The 23,910-nt window shown below is 34.0% G+C and overlaps 1 protein-coding gene across 1 annotated transcript in view; it reads left to right on the forward strand.

The window, feature by feature from the left end:
• Nucleotides 1-23,910, forward strand: part of LOC145277913 (fibrocystin-L-like) — a 401,092-nt gene that overhangs the window by 132,778 nt on the left and 244,404 nt on the right. The window contains exons 12-16 of the mRNA XM_080129971.1: nt 3,830-3,922; nt 7,623-7,879; nt 11,746-11,792; nt 13,847-14,012; nt 22,739-22,865. Coding sequence (XP_079986097.1) covers nt 3,830-3,922; nt 7,623-7,879; nt 11,746-11,792; nt 13,847-14,012; nt 22,739-22,865 — 690 coding nt within the window. The remainder of the gene's footprint in view (nt 1-3,829; nt 3,923-7,622; nt 7,880-11,745; nt 11,793-13,846; nt 14,013-22,738; nt 22,866-23,910) is intronic.

Below are 23,910 nucleotides of genomic sequence, written 5' to 3' on the forward strand. Positions count from 1 at the left end.
TTAATTATAATTTTGCACAACTGGGCTTCATCGGCGAGTAGAAAGAACTAATTTTTCAAAAGTTTCACAAACCGCAAATAGGCCCTTTCTTAACACACACACACACACACACACACACACACACACACACACACACACACACACACATATATATATATATATACATATATATATGACAGTGTTTTTAATATATATATACATATATATATATATATATATATATTACAAACACTGCCATATAAACAGTCTCACACTGTGACTTGTGCCTCCCAATCATTGAAGCCCTACTGATCCGTATATAAAAAAAAAACAAAAACAACAACTATCAATCAGGCTTAGTATGAAGGGGAAGGTACGCTTGAGTGCTTTTAATTATTTTAAAAGATTTTAATCGTATTTTAAAAAAATTCAACAGCGCAATTTTTAATTCATCACTTGCCTGATGACGACTTATAGAAGGCGAAAACGTTCGCGCTACGGCAAATTTCTTTTTACATTTGAACAGAACGTTCGAACATTAACCCAGTAAAAAGAAAAAATAGATCACGAGTGAAACATACAGGAATTATACCTGCTCTTCAATGAATAATGCATTAGAGAGAAAATGCTGCTTATATATATATATATATATATATATATATATATATATATATGCATATATAGTCATCCACATACAGTACTGTTTCGCTGTTTCACAGCTCATCAGTGCGGCTAGACAGGCAACTACCTCAAGCCAGGATTGAAACCCGACCGTTTGTACGGCAGTCAAGGCTCCTAACCATTACGCTATTGGCGGCTGCTTGAACGAGTAGTGAGTTTAACGATGTTTTGATATCGTTCGAAATACCTCCGCTCGATTTGTTTACACAAAGAGCGTCGCTTATATGCTAATGGTAATTCGTGTTTCACTTCTCAATATGCTCAACTCAAGGTGAGGAGCACTATAGTCATCCACATACAGTACTGTTTCGCTGTTTACACACACACACATATATATATATATGCATATATATATATGTGTGTGTGTGTGTATATGTGTGTATATATATGTATATATATGTATATGTATATATATAGATATGTATATATACGTTTATATATGTATATATATGCATGTATATATATTTACATGTATATATATGTATATAAATGTATGTATGTATATTTATATGTATATATATGTATATATATGTGCATATATATATATATATGTATATATATGTATATATATGTATATGTAAGTATATATATGTATATATATGTATACGTAAATATGTATATATATGTATATATATGTATGTATATATGCATATATATGTATATGTATACATATGTATATATATGTATATGTATATATGTATATATATATACATATATGTATTTATCTATATGTATATATATGTATATATATACGTATATGTATTTATGTATATGTATATATATGTATATGTATATATATGTATATATATGCACGTATATATGTATATATATGCATATATATATATGTATATATATATGTATATATGTGTATATATACCTATCTCTCTCGCTATATATATATATATATATATATATATATATATATATATATATATATATATATATATATATAATATGCTGTAATTCAATCGCACAAAATTTAGCGTCTGATTGTTCCCGAAAGGATTTGATATATTTCATTTTTTATTATACTGTAAATGATTTAAAAATGTTTCTTCTTCAACGTACCCCCGTAGCATCCCAAATAGAAGTCAAACAAGAAAACATCACAATTTCGTATTATTTAAAAATCCATATATCTAGTTATTATTAGAAAAATAGAACTTAGTATTGCAAACTTTTATAGTAGTAATAATTATAAAGTATATACTGTTTAGTCACTTTACTTATAGTATTAATAATGATAAAGTATATACTGTTTAGTGGAATTTATTTAGTTAATTATTAGCCGCCCCATTTTTTCTTCTCAATATTATTTAATGCTAATTGTTACATTCTTGAAATGCTATTGGCGTTAGACTTTTTCTCATTTTCATTAGTATAGTTCTTGCCTTTGTTTATTATAAAAACAGTTTGATTCGACTAGTGAAATAAAAATTATTTCATATATATAAAAGGCAATATATCTGTCTATCTGTCGCCATATTTTCAAATTCTATCTCCTCTGAAACCAAAAGTCGCAAAGCGGTGCAAGTGGTCTCAAATGATTGGATTTTTTTATGGGGTATACTTTAATGGATCTTTAGCCGGTTAAAATAGTTTGCAAAGTTGTAAAAAATAGGTTGAAATTGAATAAGTCGTTATGCATTTTGTACATTCATCTTAGTTCATTTTTAATTTTTAATCAGTTTATTGTGTCATATTGGTACGGTGGTAACGTCCCCAGCTTTGAATACTTCGATTTTGATTCTAGGGGATGGCACTCCAATACCTTCTTTTTTTTACTTTTGAAATCATGACTTTATGATAATATATACGAAATTTGGACAAATTAAAATATCATATTTTTGCATATATTATGCCTGGGCAAATCTGGGCGCCCCCTCCCGCCTCGCTAGTAATAAAATAAATAAATAGTTTTTATTTTCGTATGCAGGGACAAAAACATTTTAACATCACGTTTCATAAGCTGAAAAATTCGTCATCAAAGTCTTTTGTATCTTGAGCTTTCACTGTATTTCACTAATTTTCAATTATAAAATGTTTAGTTATTAACATAATCTGTCGCACGAGGATAGTAATGTAGTGTAAAGTTCCCAACATTTCAAGGTATACCCTATTTTCCAGGAGACGAAAAAATGTGTGCAATCACTCGTTATAGACGTTCATGTTTATGCCGGAAGTCGGGAGTATAGTTACGCAGTCACGCAGGTTCATATTCTATGTAAATTATTTCGAAAATATGAACCGATATTAGTGTTAGTTGAAGATGGTGGTGACTATGTAGAAAAATAAATTCTGGGGCACAAAATGTCGCTTATTTTAATTGAACCACCCCCGTCTTCGTAGCTCTTCACTGTTTTAGTTTTTGTTTTAAAAAAATAGGAGGCCTTACTTTTTGAACGGCCTTCACACACACACACACACACACACACACATATATATATATATATATATATATATATATATATATATATATTGTTTTAACAAAAACCAAGACTTCAAAGAATAGGTTGATAGCGACAAATAGTGTATTTCATCGTAGCTTACAATTGAAGTCATCTCTTTTTGGCTTAAAATTTATTGATATATGAACGATTACTGAATTATATAAACTCAGTAAAATTTGAAATACTACAAATAATACCATATATATATATATATATATATATATATATATATATATATATATATATATATATATATAAAAAGTAATTTTTAAACACCTACGGACACTAGTGTTTCATCCTTTCGTGAATCATCAGTGCAGGGAGTCACGATTACAGCTGGTCGGGAGATTCGAACTCGGCCACGAAGCCATTTCTGGCTCCATAAGCGAGGAACAAACCCCACGGCCAACGTTAACAGCGTGAAAGACGGTTGAAATTTAAACATTAATTATTAAATATCGAGACGTCCGTCCATAGTGATTTAATGATTATAATCATGATCTGAGCATGCAAGCTTAAGTGACTAACTTTTATTTCAACATTAAAGTGCCCAACAATAAGAATCGAGTTCTTAAACGAGCTGACATAATTATTACTATAATAATTTATATATATATATATATATATATATATATATATATATATATATATATATATATATATATAAATTACTGCTGTTATAACGTGTGTTGCTGTTACTTTTTTTCATGTCTTCGCAGATACGAAATGTGACATTGTAAAACCAGTGAACGATGACACCATTGTATGCAGAGTGGCGCCCAAACCAACTACTTTACCAACTGTACACGCAGGTCAGTTGTGAATGAATTGTTAATATCTATTTATAGCATGCTTTCTCATACGATTTTTTCTTAACATCATTCAGAAGATCGATAATATTCAGACCTTTGTATGATGCTTTTACATTATTTAAAGTAGAACAGATTAAAAATAAAATCCAGATATATCGCAAACGGCAATGCTAGCAAATGATTTTATGTGTCGACTTTCGATTGGACAAAAGTTCAAATTAGCAGTTTTTCAATCAACCACAACGCACTTTAAACTTCACCCGTAATATATAAAAAAAAAAAAACATAACATCATTCCAGTAATATTAAATTAGTTAAGAATTCCACCCAGTCATGGCTGACGGAACAAGAGCAAACTATTCCCGAAGATAAAATAAACGGTTCCGATAGAAAATGTGTATAAAATGCCTACTTTGACATAATTCGACAAGACACACGGCTAGACGGTCGGGTGGTACATCGGCTGAAACGTCGTGAGAATAACGCCCAAGGTGACAACAGTAGTTCGAATAATCAAAATGATAGCAACCAAACTCATGAAAAAGAATTTTAAAAAATGCCTAACAATATACCCGGTGAACCAAGTGCAAGACATATAAACAGTTGCAATAAAAGGGACGGTTAGAATCATAAAAAAATATCTCGATTGGAATGCATAAGATAACGGGTGAATGCCTGGCACCCGGTATAATGCCCCATCCCATGCTAAAACAAAATAGTAAGAAATATTTTTTTAATCGTATTTTCCCCTTGTCTTTCTCGTTTTTTCTTCCATACCAATACACGTGCATACGTTATCATTTAACCTATGCCAATTGGGCCCGAGAAGATCTTGGCAAGTAGCACACAGATGAGGAGATGTTTTCACAGACTATTATACACAGCGCCAGCACATAGACACTGTTTATACCGAACTCTTTCGCTCACAAGTTTTTGCATACACTATTTCACTGGCAAGCATATATACATGCCTGTCCTATTTTACACAAACTGTTAGATGGAAACTTGTATGGGGCTAGTCAAAATAAATGTGTACACTTATTTTTTGCTTAGAGCCAACGCACCTTCTTTCACCTAGAACGTTCTCAGACATTCTGAAATTTCATTCATTACGAAATAGATGTATTACGTTATTAATGCAAAAAAATATTATTTTGTAAACATATAGCCTTAGAAAATAATCTTTCTAAATTTTTTTCGATGAGGATTAATAATTTGTATTATTTGAATTCTGATTACAGTTCCTTTCTTGAGTTTTATTCCCATAACGTTTCGGCTGATATATGACCGTTTTCATATATGTCTTCTCAAACTCAGGAATAATCAATTTTAAGTGGCATACTAACGATTGAAGGTTTAATCTTTATTACGAGAAATATTAATCTATCAAATTAGTTTAGAATTCCACCCAGTCATGGCTGACAGAACAAGAGCAAACTATTCCCGAAGATGAAATAAATGATCCGTTCGAAAATTTGTATAAAATCCTTACTTTGACCTAATTCGACAAGACGCACATGAAGACGGTCGGATGGTACATCGGCTGAAACGTCGTGAGAATAACACTCAGTAGTTCGAAAAATAAAAAAAATACACATTTATCAAGGTCAGAAGATATTCGAGCATAAGGATTAATAGAACTTTCAGTAAGACAGGTGATAATCATAAGTGAATAACGTCACTAGAGAATAATATCTTCAATTAGCAAGAGAGAAAAAGGGGTGAAGAGATTTTTTGTATACTTAAATGTTTAATGATATTTTCAATTGGATGATGGAACAATACTATGGTAGGATTAAGTACCATGATTAATTCACATGACGACTCGACAGACAGTTTTTTTTTATATCGGACTTGAAGATGACGATGATGGGGTCTGTTGGGAAACATTTCAGCGATAACGTGTTCAACGGGTAAAAAGTCTTTGGAAAGAAACCTGTTTCCTGGATGTTCCATTTGATTTTCAGTACAAAGGTGAAGAAAGTGTTCTTTGTAGTGTTGAAAGAAAACCACGTCCTTGGTGAGGTTTTTAGGAAGGACCAGAGCTTGAATCTTATATAGAAAAATTAGGCAAAACATTAATTCCTTCACCCTTAACTGGGCAGTTTTCTACAAGGAGAGGCCGATTCTTTTGTCGCCATTTTTGCAAGTAATCGTATTTATATCGGTTGGATTTGACTTTGTCTAATTTTAACGTTCCGAACTTCCGGTCGCGTCATGGAGTAGAAATAAAACGTCAGGTTTTCTTTCACTTTCTTTTCTGCCTTCGCGTCACGGTTTCGAGCTTGCCTGCCTACTACCACTTTTCTTTTCTTTTTTTTTTTTTTTTTTGCTCAACACACACTTCCAAACACCCGGGCAACGCCGAGCACCCAGGATAGTTTTCTCATAGAAATAGAAATTAATCTAATCACTCATTTAAGAGGGAGCAATTTCTTTAACTAGAGAGCTAGCTGAGCTGGGGATCGACTCGCCCAAAATCTCATTAATTACAATTCTTCCTTCGTACCAAAACACGAGAGATAGAAAGACTGAGAAAGAGAGAGAAGAAGAGATAAATCGATAGGGGCATAGTAAAAACAAAAAGATTGAAACGGTATTTAGTTTCTTTTTAGCCCTGTGTCGGCCAGTAGGTTTGACGTTTTGTACCTGTGTAATCCTATTGATTTTATAAACATCTGTCAACCTGAGCCGAGCTGATATGTGCTGCCATTTCCAGATGAAAACAGCACTGACTTTATTTTGCTTATCTTCCTTCGAGGACAATCAAATACGTGTATGGAGCGTTTAAAGTGCTATTTATCATTATACCACATCTTCTATGAGAAAGACGCTACAGAGAAGAAACAGATTATCTTCCACTAGATTACGAAATAGATTTTGTGCTTTATCAAAAAAAATCTCTGTGCAGTATAGTATAGATGTGACAACATTACTCTATCTTGGGATGAATCTGACTCACATACAAGCAAAGGGTTGCACCAGAAGTCAAGAACTTGCTAGAGCGATAGAATGATCCAATGATTTTTCAAGTCATTCAGCAACGAATTTGATGTAAGTCATCCATTCTAAGTCTGAAGTGAAAACCAGTCTTAGGAGCTTGTCAAAACATATGACTTATTCAGGGTGACATCCATTCGTTTCAGCATTGTTTTTATTTTTTTTTAATTATTCATAATACTTTTTCCATTTAAAATGTTGTTCTCGCAGTGTTTCAGCCGATGTAACTTCAAAAATTTCTTCAGTTGCATCTTACCAAATTCAGGATATTTATATCGAACTGAGGAATTGGTACGGAATTTCGAACTGAACTCTTTATTCAATCCACGAAAGTAGGATTCTTAAGTAATTCGTAATTAAATTCTTAGTATCGACTGTACTAAGAATCGAATTACTAGAAGGATATAACTTAGCACTTATATCCGTTACGCTACAGCGACAGAAAGGGGTGTGAGAATAAAATCTAAAACAAGTTGAATAATCCGAATAATCTATATATTACAAATTATCAATCCTCACCCTCCCAAATTTCAAACACTTGTAATTTTTCTTTTCACTTGATAAGATCCTATCTTCCACAGATATAAAATAAAATAATATATATAATAATATAATATATAAAAATAAATTAAAATATTTTTCCATTGTTGTGTTTGCATCTGATTTCAACTGATTTTGTTGGTCGTTTTATCCGTTGCAGGGAACCGTGGCCTGCAAATGGAGTATTGGACATCAAATGTTGGCAATAATATCTATAATGTTATCGCTTTAAACAGCAGCTCCCCTTCGTATAAAAAGATCTGGATTGAGAGCGCTGAATTTTATGCATCCGGGGAATATGGCGCACGGATCCAGGGACTCTTCAAACCAATGTACGATGGTTTCCATACCTTTTCCTCGACGAGCAACGGCTACAGACAGATACGCTTAAGCAGTAATGAAAGCAGAGAGAATGCCGTAAGAATTTTGGATATTTCAGTTGAAGGTTTATCTTAATCTTATGCAATTAACTAATCTAATTGCGCCATTGCTTAACAAAATAGTTAATAGTTCTTTATATTGTTACTTGAAAGGGGGGGGGGGGCTAAAACGAAACAAGACTTATTTTCCTCGAAAGCAAATCCATTATACCGAGTATTCTTTTAAATGTTGCAGGGTCTCCTTGCTGCTTCGGTTGCTTAGAGACCTGGATAGAAAGTACTAGTCAAGAATCCGTTCTTGACAATCAACCCGATAGGAGCGGGGCCAAGGCTTGGATTGAAGTACGCTGTCTGGGTATTATCTAGGAGGTCCAACCTCCCAGACCTTGTCACCTGGCTTTCGGGTGGGACAAGTTTATTGCCTGTTGCTTGAGTCATCCCGACTGGATAATGCCGACGGGAATGCCCGAGCAATTTTTGCTATGCCAGAATGCTCCTCCTTTAAGGGCGCTAACAGGAAATCCCCATTTTCTGACTGTGTCACATTTTACTAAAGTGGGCAACAAGCCAATTTCTACATTATACCAACTAAAAAGTTGAAAATTTTTGAAAATCAAGTTATGATACTATTGATGTCCTGCTAAGTGTTGAGAAGTAAAATAAGACAAAATAATAAGACAAAAAAACAAAAACAAAGAGGAACTAAGTTTATCAGCAGAACATTGGAGAGGAAGTTATTCACCAAAGTACAAAAAGGAAACAGAATAGGATTGTTAATCAAGATGTGGCAATGATTTGGGACAAAGAACTGAAAAATAGAGGTCAGTGTTTAGAGTTGGTTTACCGGAAGTTTTAGGAGTGGCGATGAGTTTTGCGACAGTCTATGATAGTTAGGAACTGTTTACAGACAAGGTTGGGTTTGCGACAGTTGACAACAGTGGTCCGTTGGACACAGTTGAATGCAGATCGTGACTTGGATCAGATCGAAAAAGCTTTAGGAGATCGATGTGAGCTGATATCAACTAACGAGCACGGCCTCGACAGGACGTAGATGTGGATCTTAGCATGTAGAGGGTCGGTCGGGTAACTCACATACAGAGTGTAACTGATATTTGCATAATGTGTCGGATTTTCTGTTTTCTTTTGAGTTATCTTATTTGTTTATACTTTTGAACCCCGAGCCCACCTCCCCTCGGCAAACGCTAATGTAAGAGGCAACAACACGACGATAAAAGAAGATGAAAGAATGAAATCCACGCCACAAAACGTTGGTGATCAGCAATCGTTGTTGAGCGAGAGGGGTCACACATGGTTTTGTTATAAAGTTGGGTTTTTTTTTATTCAATGAACAAATCTTTTTTTGTTTTTTGAGACATTCGGCGACATCTACCCTTATCAAAGAAGACTTTGTTATTTTGTCTTTTCGTTTCTTATTTTGTTTGGGTTGTTAAGTTGGGAGGTACTGCAGGAGAAGGATTGTACGTCCGATTTTGTCGACGGTTTTATCAAAGTCAGATTTGATGAGTTTGCATGGTTGTTGTGGATATTGAATAGAAGAATTAGTCACATTTTTTTGAAGTCATTATTTTGTCAGATTAAATTTGAAAATTTTAGAAAACTAACAGAAAACCAACGCAAACACGTCGGATCTGACTTTAATATAACTGTCAACAAGATCGAACGTATAAGTTTTCTCTTCTAGGGCCCAACCCCTAGAATTTAACAACACCAATCAAAATAAGCAATGCAAAGACCCTCCGCCAGTAAGTAGCGGTTATGTTAACTAATATAAATTTTGATAAGGGTCACATTAGTGCATATCAGTATAACCTGGAGACAGACGGAAATAGACCCAGCTACAGGGGTCTGATTGAAGTAGGAAGTCAAAGGTTAGCCACCAAGACAAAACGCGCTAAAAACGCATGGCAGACGAGATGATATAAACGTTGTTCGAGGAAGAACACAGAGTTTCTAATCAGTCCATCGTTAATATAGACAAGATGGCTCGACAATGAAGAAAAATAAGCGAATGTTACCTTGAGACTTTGTTTCTACGCCGATGTCATCTACAATATAAATCTCACCTGTCTGTTTAAATGTGTGTATTTATGAATTCATGAATGTATGTAGGTACGCATGTATGTATGTATGTATGTATGCCTAAAAGTTTCGACAGAGGCGACGGATTTTAACAGCATCGGTATCGTTTTGAAGCTCGACCTTTCGGACGACAAATATCGAAAAATTGGACAAAAACATTAATTTCTTCACCCCAAACTGGGCGTTTTCTACAGAGAGAGGTCGCTTTTTCGGCGATATTTTCGAAAGTCATCCCCTCTTTTCGATTTTCTAGCCTTAATTTTAACCTACGTCACTTCTGGTTTGGCGATGGGCGCAACAGGAAACACGTCACGTTTTTACTTCATTTATTTATTTTTTCACGTTCTTTTCCTCCTTCGCGGTACGGGTTCGAGCCTGCCTGCCTAAATCATCAAAATAATATGCACTTATCAAAACTTATATATATATATATATATATATATATATATATATATATATATATATATATATATATATATACTCAGGGTTTTTTATTCAAAAGTAATGGACTAATGAATTCAACGAGGTTGTTAGATAGTGCTCAATAAAAAGAGCTGATAATACTTGTTTATTGTTATATAAACATGGTCACATCCTGCTGCTACAAAATAGCCACTTGTTTCAATCAAACAACAGATATCATCAGGCAGCGACTTGACTATTCAAAAGTTCAATGAATGGGGTTATTCATTGAACTTTTGAATAGTCAAGTCGCTGCCTGATGATATCTGTTGTTTGATTGAAACAAGTGGCTATTTTGTAGCAGCAGGATGTGACCATGTTTATATAACAATAAACAAGTATATATATATATATATATATATATATATATATATATATATATATATATATATATATATATATATTCCAAACACTCGAGCAACGCTGACCACCCAAGCTAGTTAAGACTAAGTTAGAAAAACAAGTTAATAAGTAATTTATTAATAAGACATTGGTCCCTCCTTCCATTAGTGAACTCTTTTTCTCTAAATAAAACCTTTGAAACCTCAGCAAGTCTCCACTGTCTTTCCATGCACGAGTAGTTTTGTTTTTCTAGCTAAACACGAGGGGATCACAGCCGGTCATGAACGACAAAAGAATAACTATGGAGGAAAGATCAACACTTAAACACCCTGTGTAAAGTATGTATAAAAACACTTTATTATTTGAATTTGATTACTTGACCGCCCACTGGCGAGAGCGCGCATATGCAGAAGCGCGCGTTTATGTATACGACGATGTGCGAACTTTTTGTTCAATGTTTAGAATGCAAAACAACAAATTCCTTTTTTGATAAGCGTGAATCACCGAAAGTCTCAGAAAAAAAAATGATTTTTATTTAATATAAAAAATATACAGCATTTCTTTATTTTCTAAAAATTTCAAATTCAACCTTACAAAATAATGCTTTAAAAAGACACAATTAACTCCTTCTATTCACTCGAGTATTACTTTTTACCAGAAGAAGGTCGGAGATTATATCAGCCGAAACGTTGTGAAAAAAAAACACTCAAGAGGAGAACAGTAGTCTGAATAATCCTAATAATACGAAGTCATTCACAATTGAAGATTTTTTTTTTCGACAAACATGCTTGTATATAATAGAAAGATGATGGATTTACCAACTATTCTATGGGCGTCACTTCAGGGGAGGTAACTCTGTACTTTATGAATGTGAGTTATTATAACACCTATTTGCAATACAAAACAAGTATTGATTCCTAATATCAATAAATATTTTACAATTTTATGAGACAAACATTATGTGACAAAAATACTTCAGTTCTGTTTTTCTTATTTCAGAAACTAATTAGAAATGGGCATGGCGCTTTCCTGAACACATCGAAAAGGTACGAAATTTTAAAAACGGAAATCATTTCGGATGAACGTAAACTACAGGGTGGAATCATAAATTTCTTGCCCAAAAGGAAAGCACACTACAGCTTTATTTTAAAACTTTTATCGAAAAAATTAAATTCAGGTAACTTGATTATGTAGTAGAGCTAATATCTATTCATTGTAGTAACCTTTGGTCTCAATCAACATCTCGATATGGGCCCGGAACTGGGAGCATGCCTTTTCCACAAGCGCCCGCAGGAGCTCGTCGAATATTTGGCGTCCAGAAAATTAGAGGAGACGTTAAGATCTTTCCCCTCTATCTGGTGGCAATCCAGCAGAGGTTTTAAATTTTTCCTATGCCGGTATGATAGGTCCATTGCTACAGATAGAGGGTCTTAACGATATAGTTCTTCAGAGGGGAGCATTTTTATTTGGGTTGGTCAGCGAGAGGCAGAGGGGTCTCTCCTTCTTCCGAGTTCATTCATTTCCTTTTCTTTTTTTGGGTGGTGTGGCTGGTGTTGGTGCAGTGTTTGGTGTTGATGTGGTGTTTGGTGTTGATGTGGTGTTTAGTGTTGTTCCGGTGTCAGGTGTTGGTGTGGTGTCTGGTTTGGGGTTGGGGTGAGTTTTGTTGTTGTTGTTGTTGGGGGTGGTGTATGCTCACAAGAGGTGGGGGCCATCTTTTCTTCCCACTCCATGTTTTTAATTTCTTCCTCTTTCTCTTTTTTTCCTCGAATGAACCGGGGAGCAGAGGGATTGAGTTTCCCTCTCTCTTGCTAGTTGATTCGTCTTTAGAGGAGCAGCCCTTCCTTCTCTGGGTCCCTGACTCAGTTCGTGTTGGGGCCGTTGGCTGTTGTTGTTGTTGTTGTAATTTGGACTGCTCCTCTTGCTGTTGTCGATGCTGCTGCTGCTGCTGACGTTGTGGCAGCTTTGGCTGCGGCAGTTTATCTTGTTGTTCTGTCTACTTTGGTGGCTTCGGCGGCTGTTTTTGTTGCTGTGGCGTCTTTTTCTCATCGATTGGATGGCCGGAACTGGGGGTTTTTGGTTTTCCCTTTCGGGTTACTGTGACCCATCCGATGTTGGGGGATGAGTCTACTGCATCACGTGGTTTGTCGGCAGCTGCCGGGGCTTTGGCCTGGTTCCTTTTTGGGACAGCCCTTGGCCATGTGCCTCTGCTGTTGGCAGTGCCAGCAGTGTGGTCTTCGACCTTCCACTATGACAGACAGAGTCCCCTCTTCGCAGCTTAACGTTGCCGGTATTTGGTTGAAACCAGCTCTGTCGAGGCGCATCTAGCATCTGTACTCTCTGGTAAGGACGTCCTTTCTTTTGCTTGCTGGTGCCACTTACATCACGTCCCCGTACTGGCTGAAGGCTACTCCTAGTTATCTAGCTCCCAGGAGACAGGAAACGTTCAGCACGGAGACATTGGTGATTCACTGGCTTAGGTATTCTGGCTGGAGTTTGATGTTCCTCCAGCACAGTTGATTTTCTTGGCTGTTTCTTCAGCCCCCTTCTGGTTTGGGAATAGGACGTCCCACGTGGCGTAGATCCTTCTCCAGATGTATTTGGTGTGGATCTGCAGATCCAGGAGAAGATCTACCATGCCGTCCCTGTCTATGCCAATAAGGCATATTTTTTTTAGTGCCGGAAATGACAGAAGGACACTCTTCTCTTTTTGAGGTCTTCCATGACGTCTGGGAGGGGTTTTATTACGTTCCCCTCAGTTATGTCCTCATAGGTGGACTCCTGATGATCAGTTTGTATTTGTTGTTTCTCTATATTGAAGTGTTCTCATATTAATCAGTAGCATAAATGCAAATAATAAACGCATATAATCTTACTTAATATCGCGGTAAGTTTCGGTAACCTAAGGATAGAGTTCTTGGGTGCTGATGACGTTTGCAAGTAAGCTGGTCATCCATCTATGTTTACTAAATCATGATACTAAAACATAAATTAGTAAACTCTTTCCCATTTTAGAATATATCGAATATACAGATCCACATAATGATGAAACGTGAGTGCATTATTGGATTGATTCTATTGTTTTTAAATGTGATTTTTGCAGATATTATCTGGAATTGACATACGTGAACACGAAATACAAAATTAATGATTTGACTCGGCTGCAAATCTTCAGCTTAAACTCGTCTGTTACCAACCGAGAAACCGGATTGGCTCAAAATACCAAACAACTTCTTTCCGTTTGCATTGAAACTCTCAGAGAAATTCAAGTAAGTCAGTATTTAGATAACTGTAGTTTTGCATTAACAGCTACAAATGTTTTACAAAATGTTTTACTTTAATAGGAACAAGTGTTTTACTTTCATTCCATATAAGTTAAAGTTGATTAGCTACAAAAAGATTTACTTTAATAGCTATAAGTTTTACTTTTATACGTAAAGCTTTACTTAATTAACCACAAAAACTTTACTCCAATAACCACAAAAACTTTACTCCAATAACCACAAAAACTTTACTTTAATAACCACAAAAGCTTTACTTCAATAACCACAAAAGTTTTACTTCAATAACCACAAACGTTTTACTTCAATAGCACCAAACGCTTACTTTAATAATCACAGAAGTTTTACTTTAATAACCACAACAGCTTTACTTTAATAATCACAAAAGTTTTACATTAATAACCACAAAAATTTTACTTTAATAACCACAAAAGTTTTACTTCAATAACCACAAAAGTTTTACTTCAATAACCAAAAAAGTTTTACTCTAATAACCACAAAAGTTTTACATTAATAACCACAAAAGTTTTACATTAATAACCGCAAAAGCTTTACTTTAATAACCACAAAAGTTTTACATTAATAACCACAAATACTTTACTTCAATAACCACAAAAGATTTACTTTAATAACCACAAAAGATTTACTTCAATAACCACAAAAGATTTAATTTAATAACCACAAAAGATTTACTTTAATAACCACAAAAGATTTACTTTAATAACCACAAAAGATTTACTTTAATAACCACAAAAGCTTTACTTTAATAACCACAAAAGTTTTACTTTGTGGGAGTTGAACACTCTCAGCCCAACTCGATTATCGCCCTTTAACTCAGAAGAGCGACCTACCTACGTCACTTCCTGTTTCTCTTAATTCACTCTCTTTTCTGCGGAACGCTCAAACAATCAAGATGTGACGAACCACCGCTCCGGTGGGAGCCATGAGCCACCACCGCGTCCTGACTAGACAGTCACCGCAAGTAACGTTACTAATCTCTCAATGAACTCTTATTCTTCCTATCACGTCCTATATCTCTTTCCTGTATATATTTATGCAAATAAATTGCATTTGTTTCGTTGATATATAGCGGTATATTTTTGTCTTCATTATGCGACCTTTCGCCTTTTCAATTTATGTACCATTAAATACACCCATTTCACCATTATACACATGGGGACGGGATCGTCTAAAACACGGCAGACCGTCCTGTCCCCAACAACTTCAATAACCATAAAAGTTTTACTTTAATAACCACAAAAGTTTTACTTCAATACTCACAAAAACTTTACTTCAACACTCACAAAAGTTTTGCTTTAATAACCACAAAAACTTTACTTCAACACTCACAAAAGTTTTGCTTTAATAACCACAAAAACTTTACTTCAACACTCACAAAAGTTTTGCTTTAATAACCACAAAAACTTTACTTCAACACTCACAAAAGTTTTACTTCAATACTCACAAAAACTTTACTTCAACACTCACAAAAGTTTTGCTTTAATAACCACAAAAACTTTACTTCAACACTCACAAAAGTTTTGCTTTAATAACCACAAAAACTTTACTTCAACACTCACAAAAGTTTTACTTTAATACTCACAAAAACTTTACTTCAACACTCACAAAAGTTTTACTTCAATACTCACAAAAACTTTACTTCAACACTCACAAAAGTTTTACTTCAATACTCACAAAAACTTTACTTCAACACTCACAAAAGTTTTGCTTTAATAACCACAAAAACTTTACTTCAACACTCACAAAAGTTTTGCTTTAATAACCACAAAAACTTTACTTCAACACTCACAAAAGTTTTGCTTTAATAATCACAAAAACTTTACTTCAACACTCACAAAAGTTTTGCTTTAATAACCACAAAAACTTTACTTTAATACTCACAAAAGCTTTACTTTAATAACCACAAAAGTTTTACTTTAATACTCACAAAAGCTTTACTTTAATACTCACAAAAACTTTACTTCAACACTCACAAAAGTTTTGCTTTAATAACCACAAAAACTTTACTTCAACACTCACAAAAGTTTTGCTTTAATAACCACAAAAACTTTACTTTAATACTCACAAAAGTTTTACTTTAATATCCACAAAAACTTTACTTTAATACTCACAAAAGCTTTACTTTAATACTCACAAAAACTTTACTTCAACACTCACAAAAGTTTTGCTTTAATAACCACAAAAACTTTACTTCAACACTCACAAAAGTTTTGCTTTAATAACCACAAAAACTTTACTTCAACACTCACAAAAGTTTTGCTTTAATAACCACAAAAACTTTACTTCAACACTCACAAAAGTTTTGCTTTAATAATCACAAAAACTTTACTTCAACACTCACAAAAGTTTTGCTTTAATAACCACAAAAACTTTACTTCAACACTCACAAAAGTTTTGCTTTAATAACCACAAAAGCTTTACTTCAATACTCACAAAAGTTTTACTTTAATAACCACAAAAGCTTTACTTCAACACTCACAAAAGTTTTTCTTTAATAACCACAAAAGTTTTACTTCAATAACCACAAAAGCTTTTCTTCAATAACCACAAAAGTTTTACTTTAATAACCACAAAAGGTTTACTTCAATAACCACAAAAGGTTTACTTCAATAACCACAAAAGCTTTACTTCAATAACCACAAAAGCTTTACTTCAATAACCACAAATGTTTTACTTCAATAACCAAAAGAGTTTTACTTTAGTAACCACAAAAGCTTCATTTCAATAACCACAAAAGATTTACTTCAATAACCACAAAAGCTTTGCTTTAATAACCACAAAAGTTTTACTTTAATAACCACAAAAGCTTTACTTCAATAACATTGAAAGCTTTACTTCAATACTCACAAAAGCTTTACTTACATAACCACAAAAGCTTTACTTAAGTAACCACAAAAGATTTACTTCAATAACCACAAAAGATTTACTTTAATAACCACAAAAGATTTACTTCAATAACCACAAAAGATTTACTTTAATAACCACAAAAGATTTACTTTAATAACCACAAAAGATTTACTTTAATAACCACAAAAGATTTACTTTAATAACCACAAAAGCTTTACTTTAATAACCACAAAAGTTTTACTTTGTGGGAGTTGAACACTCTCAGCCCAACTCGATTATCGCCCTTTAACTCAGAAGAGCGATCTACCTACGTCACTTCCTGTTTCTCTTAATTCACTCTCTTTTCTGCGGAACGCTCAAACAATCAAGATGTGACGAACCACCGCTCCGGTGGGAGCCATGAGCCACCACCGCGTCCTGACTAGACAGTCACCGCAAGTAACGTTACTAATCTCTCAATGAACTCTTATTCTTCCTATCACGTCCTATATCTCTTTCCTGTATATATTTATGCAAATAAATTGCATTTGTTTCGTTGATATATAGCGGTATATTTTTGTCTTCATTATGCGACCTTTCGCCTTTTCAATTTATCTACCATTAAATACACCCATTTCACCATTATACACATGGGGACGGGATCGTCTAAAACACGGCAGACCGTCCTGTCCCCAACAACTTCAATAACCATAAAAGTTTTACTTTAATAACCACAAAAGTTTTACTTCAACACTCACAAAAGTTTTGCTTTAATAACCACAAAAACTTTACTTCAACACTCACAAAAGTTTTGCTTTAATAACCACAAAAACTTTACTTCAACACTCACAAAAGTTTTGCTTTAATAACCACAAAAACTTTACTTCAACACTCACAAAAGTTTTGCTTTAATAATCACAAAAACTTTACTTCAACACTCACAAAAGTTTTGCTTTAATAACCACAAAAGCTTTACTTCAACACTCACAAAAGCTTTACTTTAATAACCACAAAAACTTTACTTTAATACTCACAAAAGCTTTACTTTAATACTCACAAAAACTTTACTTCAACACTCACAAAAGTTTTGCTTTAATAACCACAAAAACTTTACTTCAACACTCACAAAAGTTTTGCTTTAATAACCACAAAAACTTTACTTTAATACTCACAAAAGTTTTACTTTAATAACCACAAAAACTTTACTTTAATACTCACAAAAGCTTTACTTTAATACTCACAAAAACTTTACTTCAACACTCACAAAAGTTTTGCTTTAATAACCACAAAAACTTTACTTCAACACTCACAAAAATTTTGCGTTAATAACCACAAATATTTTACTTCAATAACCACAAAAGCTTTTCTTCAATAACCACAAAAGTTTTACTTTAATAACCACAAAAGGTTTACTTCAATAACCACAAAAGGTTTACTTCAATAACCACAAAAGCTTTACTTCAATAACCACAAAAGCTCTACTTTAATAACCACAAATGTTTTACTTCAATAACCAAAAGAGTTTTACATTAATAACCACAAAAGCTTCATTTCAATAACCACAAAAGATTTACTTCAATAACCAGAAAAGCTTTGCTTTAATAACCACAAAAGTTTTACTTTAATAACCACAAAAGCTTTACTTCAATAACATTGAAAGCTTTACTTCAATACTCACAAAAGCTTTACTTCAATAACCACAAAAGCTTTACTTAAGTAACCACAAAAGATTTACTTCAATAACCACAAAAGATTTACTTTGATAACCACAAAAGATTTACTTTAATAACCACAAAAGATTTACTTTAATAACCACAAAAGATTTACTTTAATAACCACAAAAGATTTACTTCAATAACCACAAAAGATTTACTTTAATAACCACAAAAGATTTACTTTAATAACCACAAAAGATTTACTTTAATAACCACAAAAGATTTACTTTAATAACCACAAAAGTTTTACTTTAATAACCACAAAAGCTTTACTTCAATAACATTGAAAGCTTTACTTCAATAACCACAAAAGCTTTACTTCAATACTCACAAAAGCTTTACTTCAATAACCACAAAAGCTTTACTTAAGTAACCACAAAAGATTTACTTCAATAATCAAAAAAGCTTTACTTCAATAATTACAAAAGATTTACTTCAATTACCACAAGAGCTTTACTTGAATTACCAAAAAAACTTCATATTATTAGCTTCAAATATTTTACTTCAATAACCACAAATATTTTAATTAAATAACCAAAAAAGTTTTACTTTAATAACCACAAAAGCTTTACTTCAATAACCCAAAAAGCTTTACTTAAATAATTACAAAAGATTTACTTCAATAACCACAAGAGCTTTATTTTAATTACCACAAAATGTTCATATTAATAACTTCAAATATTTTACTTTAATAACCACAAATGATTTGTAATAGCCATAACATTTTACTTTAATAGCTATGAATTTTTAACATTAATATCCATAAATGTTATACTTTAATTGCAAGAGAAGTTTTATTTTTATTAGCAAAACATATAGTACTTTAATAGCCATTAAAGTGTTACATAATTACTCATAAAAGTTTTGCATTGATAGCCACAAAAGTTTTATATTAATATTTATAGATAAAAAAGTTTTACTTTATTTGTCACAAAAGTTTTACATTAATAGTCAAAAATCTTTCGATTAAGATACAAAAATTTTAATTTAATCGCCACAAAATTTTAATTTAATCGCCACGAAATTTTAATTTAATCGCCACAAAATTTTAAGTAAATAACCAGAAAAGTTTTACTTTTATAGTCATAGAAGGGATATATTCAATTAAACACACAGAAATATATATCTCTTTCTCCCTCTCTCTTTCTCTCTCTCTCTCCTTTCCTGATATATAATAATGTTCAAGTCATATGGAGACGGGAAACTAGACAAACAATCATCCAAGAAGTGTTCACACTGTTTTATTAATATAGAGAAAACGGACGTGCGACTGTTCAGATTATGCCACTGAAACTTAACCGTTAAAATGTTCACCTGTCTGTTCATAAATAGTGATCTAGCTGAAATTTTAAGGAAAACCACTCGAATGCAGAAACCAGCTTACATAAAACTGCAAATACTAAGCAACCACATAGAAACTGCATCAGAAGTAAAACAAAACGATGAGAGGAATACAATATGAACCAAGAGAAATGAAATTGCAAGAAATATTATTAACTGGATGACCCCAGCACCAGAGGCATCAGCCTGGGCTTATATCGCAGAAAATGGTCGTGAAGATGGAAATATCGGAGAGAGTGAGCACTAACCAGACTTAGACTGGATAAGGGTAAAGATTAATGGGACCTTGGGGAGGTTTATTGCACCCACAATCCAGTGAAGACAGATGGTTGATGAGAAATCAATTGTAGCCGACTGTTACGATGACGCAATGTCATTTGCAAAGGTTGCTGAAAGAGCTGAAGGGTACTGGAACTCTAGAGAGACTTGTTCCCACAAAACCCCCAGCAGGCACTACTGGTTATAGTCAGTGAGTAATCTCTGATGATGACCTGTGCGAGAATTCCTTGTGAGTTTGTTTTGGTACAAGAATGGCTATCTAGGGACAGGCATGAATCAGGATCTATTTAGTCCTGCTCGGTTCCAGAAGATGCACCCTCCCAGACAATACTTACTCCTTTAGAAATGAAGGTTGGTTTATTGGCAATGCAGAGTGTAACGTAGAAATTTTTCTTGGTTGCTGGTAGTAAACCACTCTCGGCTTCAGCTGTCCACAAATAAAATCTCCTTTGTTGTTTAGGTGCAACGATATGGCAACTCCTCTTACGTTATCTTGAGATTGCATTCTCTTCTCCGAATGATGATTCAAATAAGCAGCCAAGAAGAATGAGAAACTACGGAACTATCAGAAACTCAGGATAGGTTGCGGAACAAGAAAACTTTCATCATGTCAATCATCGTATGTGCGCTTGGCTCAATTCCAGACGATATTGAGAAATAGTTGAACTGCTTGGAAATCAAGTACAATATTACAGAAGTCCATCCTGCTTGGCACAGAAAACACCTCACATCAGCTGCTTTCCATCTAATTGATCCATTGAGTATGCTCACTACCTTTGGTGTAAAAAATCGCTCTTGAGTGAAAAATTAACCGGCGTAAAGCATTACAACACTGAAATTAACGAACATAAAAATAATTCTGATTTCATTTATCAACGTCTCCCTGGAAAGGGATGAGATTCATTTCCAGAGAATTTCCCTTAATCCCGGCTTCAAACCAGGAGCTTCAAAGATCAAGGGTTTTCCTAAGGATGTTGGTGGTACCTATAATTGCAGTGGTCTGAAGGCCGCCTAAAACATCGGGGATTTGTAGTTTTTTCAATTGTCCTTCCAGACGACTTAATACTACTCCTAGTGTACCAACTACGACGGGGATTATTTGTGTTTTAACCCCATGTATACGCCTTAACTTCAAGGCCAATGGAGCATAATTGCTCTACTTCTCATTCTCCTTCTCTCTCACATTTCTGTCCCAAGGTACTGAAAAGTCTACAATCTGCCAGTTTTTTGAGACCTTGTCAATGACGACCAAATCCGGACGATTATGTTCCAATTGCTTGGTCGTTATGACACTTTTGTCCCACCATACTTCTACCTTGCTATCCTCACTTGTTCTCACTTCATCAGGCACCTCCTCAAACCATTTTCCAGCACACTTCACCCCAACCCTCTTACACATCTCCCAATAAATTCGGAGTCCCATGCGATCGTGTCTTTTGCGGTACTCTCTCTGGGCCAGTCAACTACACCCTGCTGCAAAATAATAATAATAATAATAATAATAATAATAATAATAATAATAATAATAATAATAATAATTTAAAACATACCTGGTTAAATATTACAGACAATTGTGTGTGCTAATGTTTCTTTGGCTCTTTGTAAGTTCCTTATTCGTTTTCGACTGTCAGACTAGACTTGGCTTATGTATTTACTATATTCGCTGTGTACGCTAGTACTTTCCGATTCACCTGGAACCGGGCTATTAAGTAAAGAATGTGTATTTTTTTTAAATACAGTAGAACCCCGGGATACGGTGACAGCAGGAAAAATTTTTCAGGTTACGATGTGAATACAATGTTTATCTGGTCCCTAGTCACGGCATTTGCCCCGCCTTGCGGTGTTATTTATAATGTTATTTGATTATATACATGTGTATTATATAATGTACTGTATTTTGTTAGTAATTTTTAATACCGTATCCCGGGGTTCTACTGTAGCTTGTGATGGTTTTAGTGAGAACCTTGTGATTAGTTGTAGGCATTAATAAACTGTTAGTATTAATATCAAAAGCATTTACGACGTTTGCAGTATCATCGAAATTAATGGATGACTTTATAGTTGTTATGTACAGAGATTCTAATGTATGTAGTATTAATTTGTTTATTTTCGACAACACAATTATATAAGAATTGTGTTGTCGATGAGGATTTTTCGAAGTTAAGAACGGGGCAAGAATCTTTTAAGTGTTGGGCTATAGTGCTGATATCAGACAAATGCATTGTTAGACGTCCCGACAGAGGTGTGGTAGTAAAGCCTACGTATATGCGTTTTTTTTCATTGTTGGAGGCACAGTATTCCAAAGAACTGGATGGGTTCGAAGATACTGGTAGACACTACAAGTATAACAAATAAATCGATCAGTTTCAGCTTGGAACTCGAAAACTAATCAGGAACTTAGACATGGTCAAATAAAATATTAGCAGACACAAGTTGTCCGTAATATTTAATGAAATAAGTCTTAAGGAAAAAATGCTGCCTATATAAACCATTAATAATAACAATGTATAAACATGTTTTTTTTTAATGTAGGTAATAAAACTGGAAGATTTACAATCGCGGGCGTCGGTTGATGAAATCCAAGAGTTAAGTATTAGCAAACCTGTTCATGTTGGAGAAGATGCTGCGTTTCGATTGACATTCGGCGGAACGGCTTCTGGTGAGTTGTTTCTTTTCTTTTAATACGATCATATAATTGTATGAAAAGAAGAAAATGTAGTATTAATCACACACGGGCATTCTTCAAGTGTTACACAATGGCGTGAGATTTCGATTGTCTTGAATGATAAAATCAATTTAAGATGCAAGATTCGTAATTTCATTTTATTGACTTGCAAATTTGCTTCCCCTTGATGAAACCAAATAGCAACGGTAAGTGTGTACATAGAAATAATGATCCTCTTTTTGGCCACATTCAGGAAAACTGAAAAGTAATCGTTTTTGTGTTTCATTTTTGGTCCCCCCCCCCCCGACAAAAGGAGGGTTGACCTGTATATTCATCCTTGTCCGTTCATCCGTTCGTCCGTTCGTCTGTCCGCACTTTTCTCAATAACTACGCCTTGGAATTTTTAAAAAATTTGCACAAACATTAAACATGATATGAGTAAAAAGTAACAGAACGAATTTTCCGGGAAAACTCTGGTTGTCTCCCTCTCCCAGTGGTGCCTTTCGGGTTAACATGGCTAAAATTGACACTTTCGTGCTTATTAAAAGAAATTGATGTCTTGCATTTTTATAAAACTTTCTGAAAAGTTGTAACTAACTGATTTCTATAAAATTTTGTTTGTCTATACTTTGTAATAACTCTTGGGTGTGTCCCAAGGGTTATTTTAGGGCTAATAAAAACATTCTTTTTTTGGGACTATTTTACCATATTTGTCCAAAATTTTCTTTGTATGTCTATTTAGCAATTTTGCATGGTGATGAACTCAAATTTAAATATGTTAAGGCCTTGGGGACTTTTGGAGCTAAATGGGGGGGGGGCATATGTAGGACATTTCTTTTTTTACATGGTGAAGAACTCAAATTTACATATTTTAAGGCCTAAAACTGCACCGTTTGTTCATTTTCACCAGGATTTCACGTTCCCTGGAAACTTTTGTGGCTAAATGGGGGTGGGGGCAAATGCTGAACCTAGTCATTTTTTATGCCTCGTTCACTGTGCACTCACGGGAGCCCATGCATGCTTCATTTGTTTTTTGTGC

This window comes from Euprymna scolopes, chromosome 6 (assembly GCF_053919585.1).
Source record: "Euprymna scolopes isolate OS-2025 chromosome 6, ASM5391958v1, whole genome shotgun sequence".
NCBI classification, from domain to species: Eukaryota; Metazoa; Mollusca; class Cephalopoda; order Sepiida; family Sepiolidae; genus Euprymna; species Euprymna scolopes.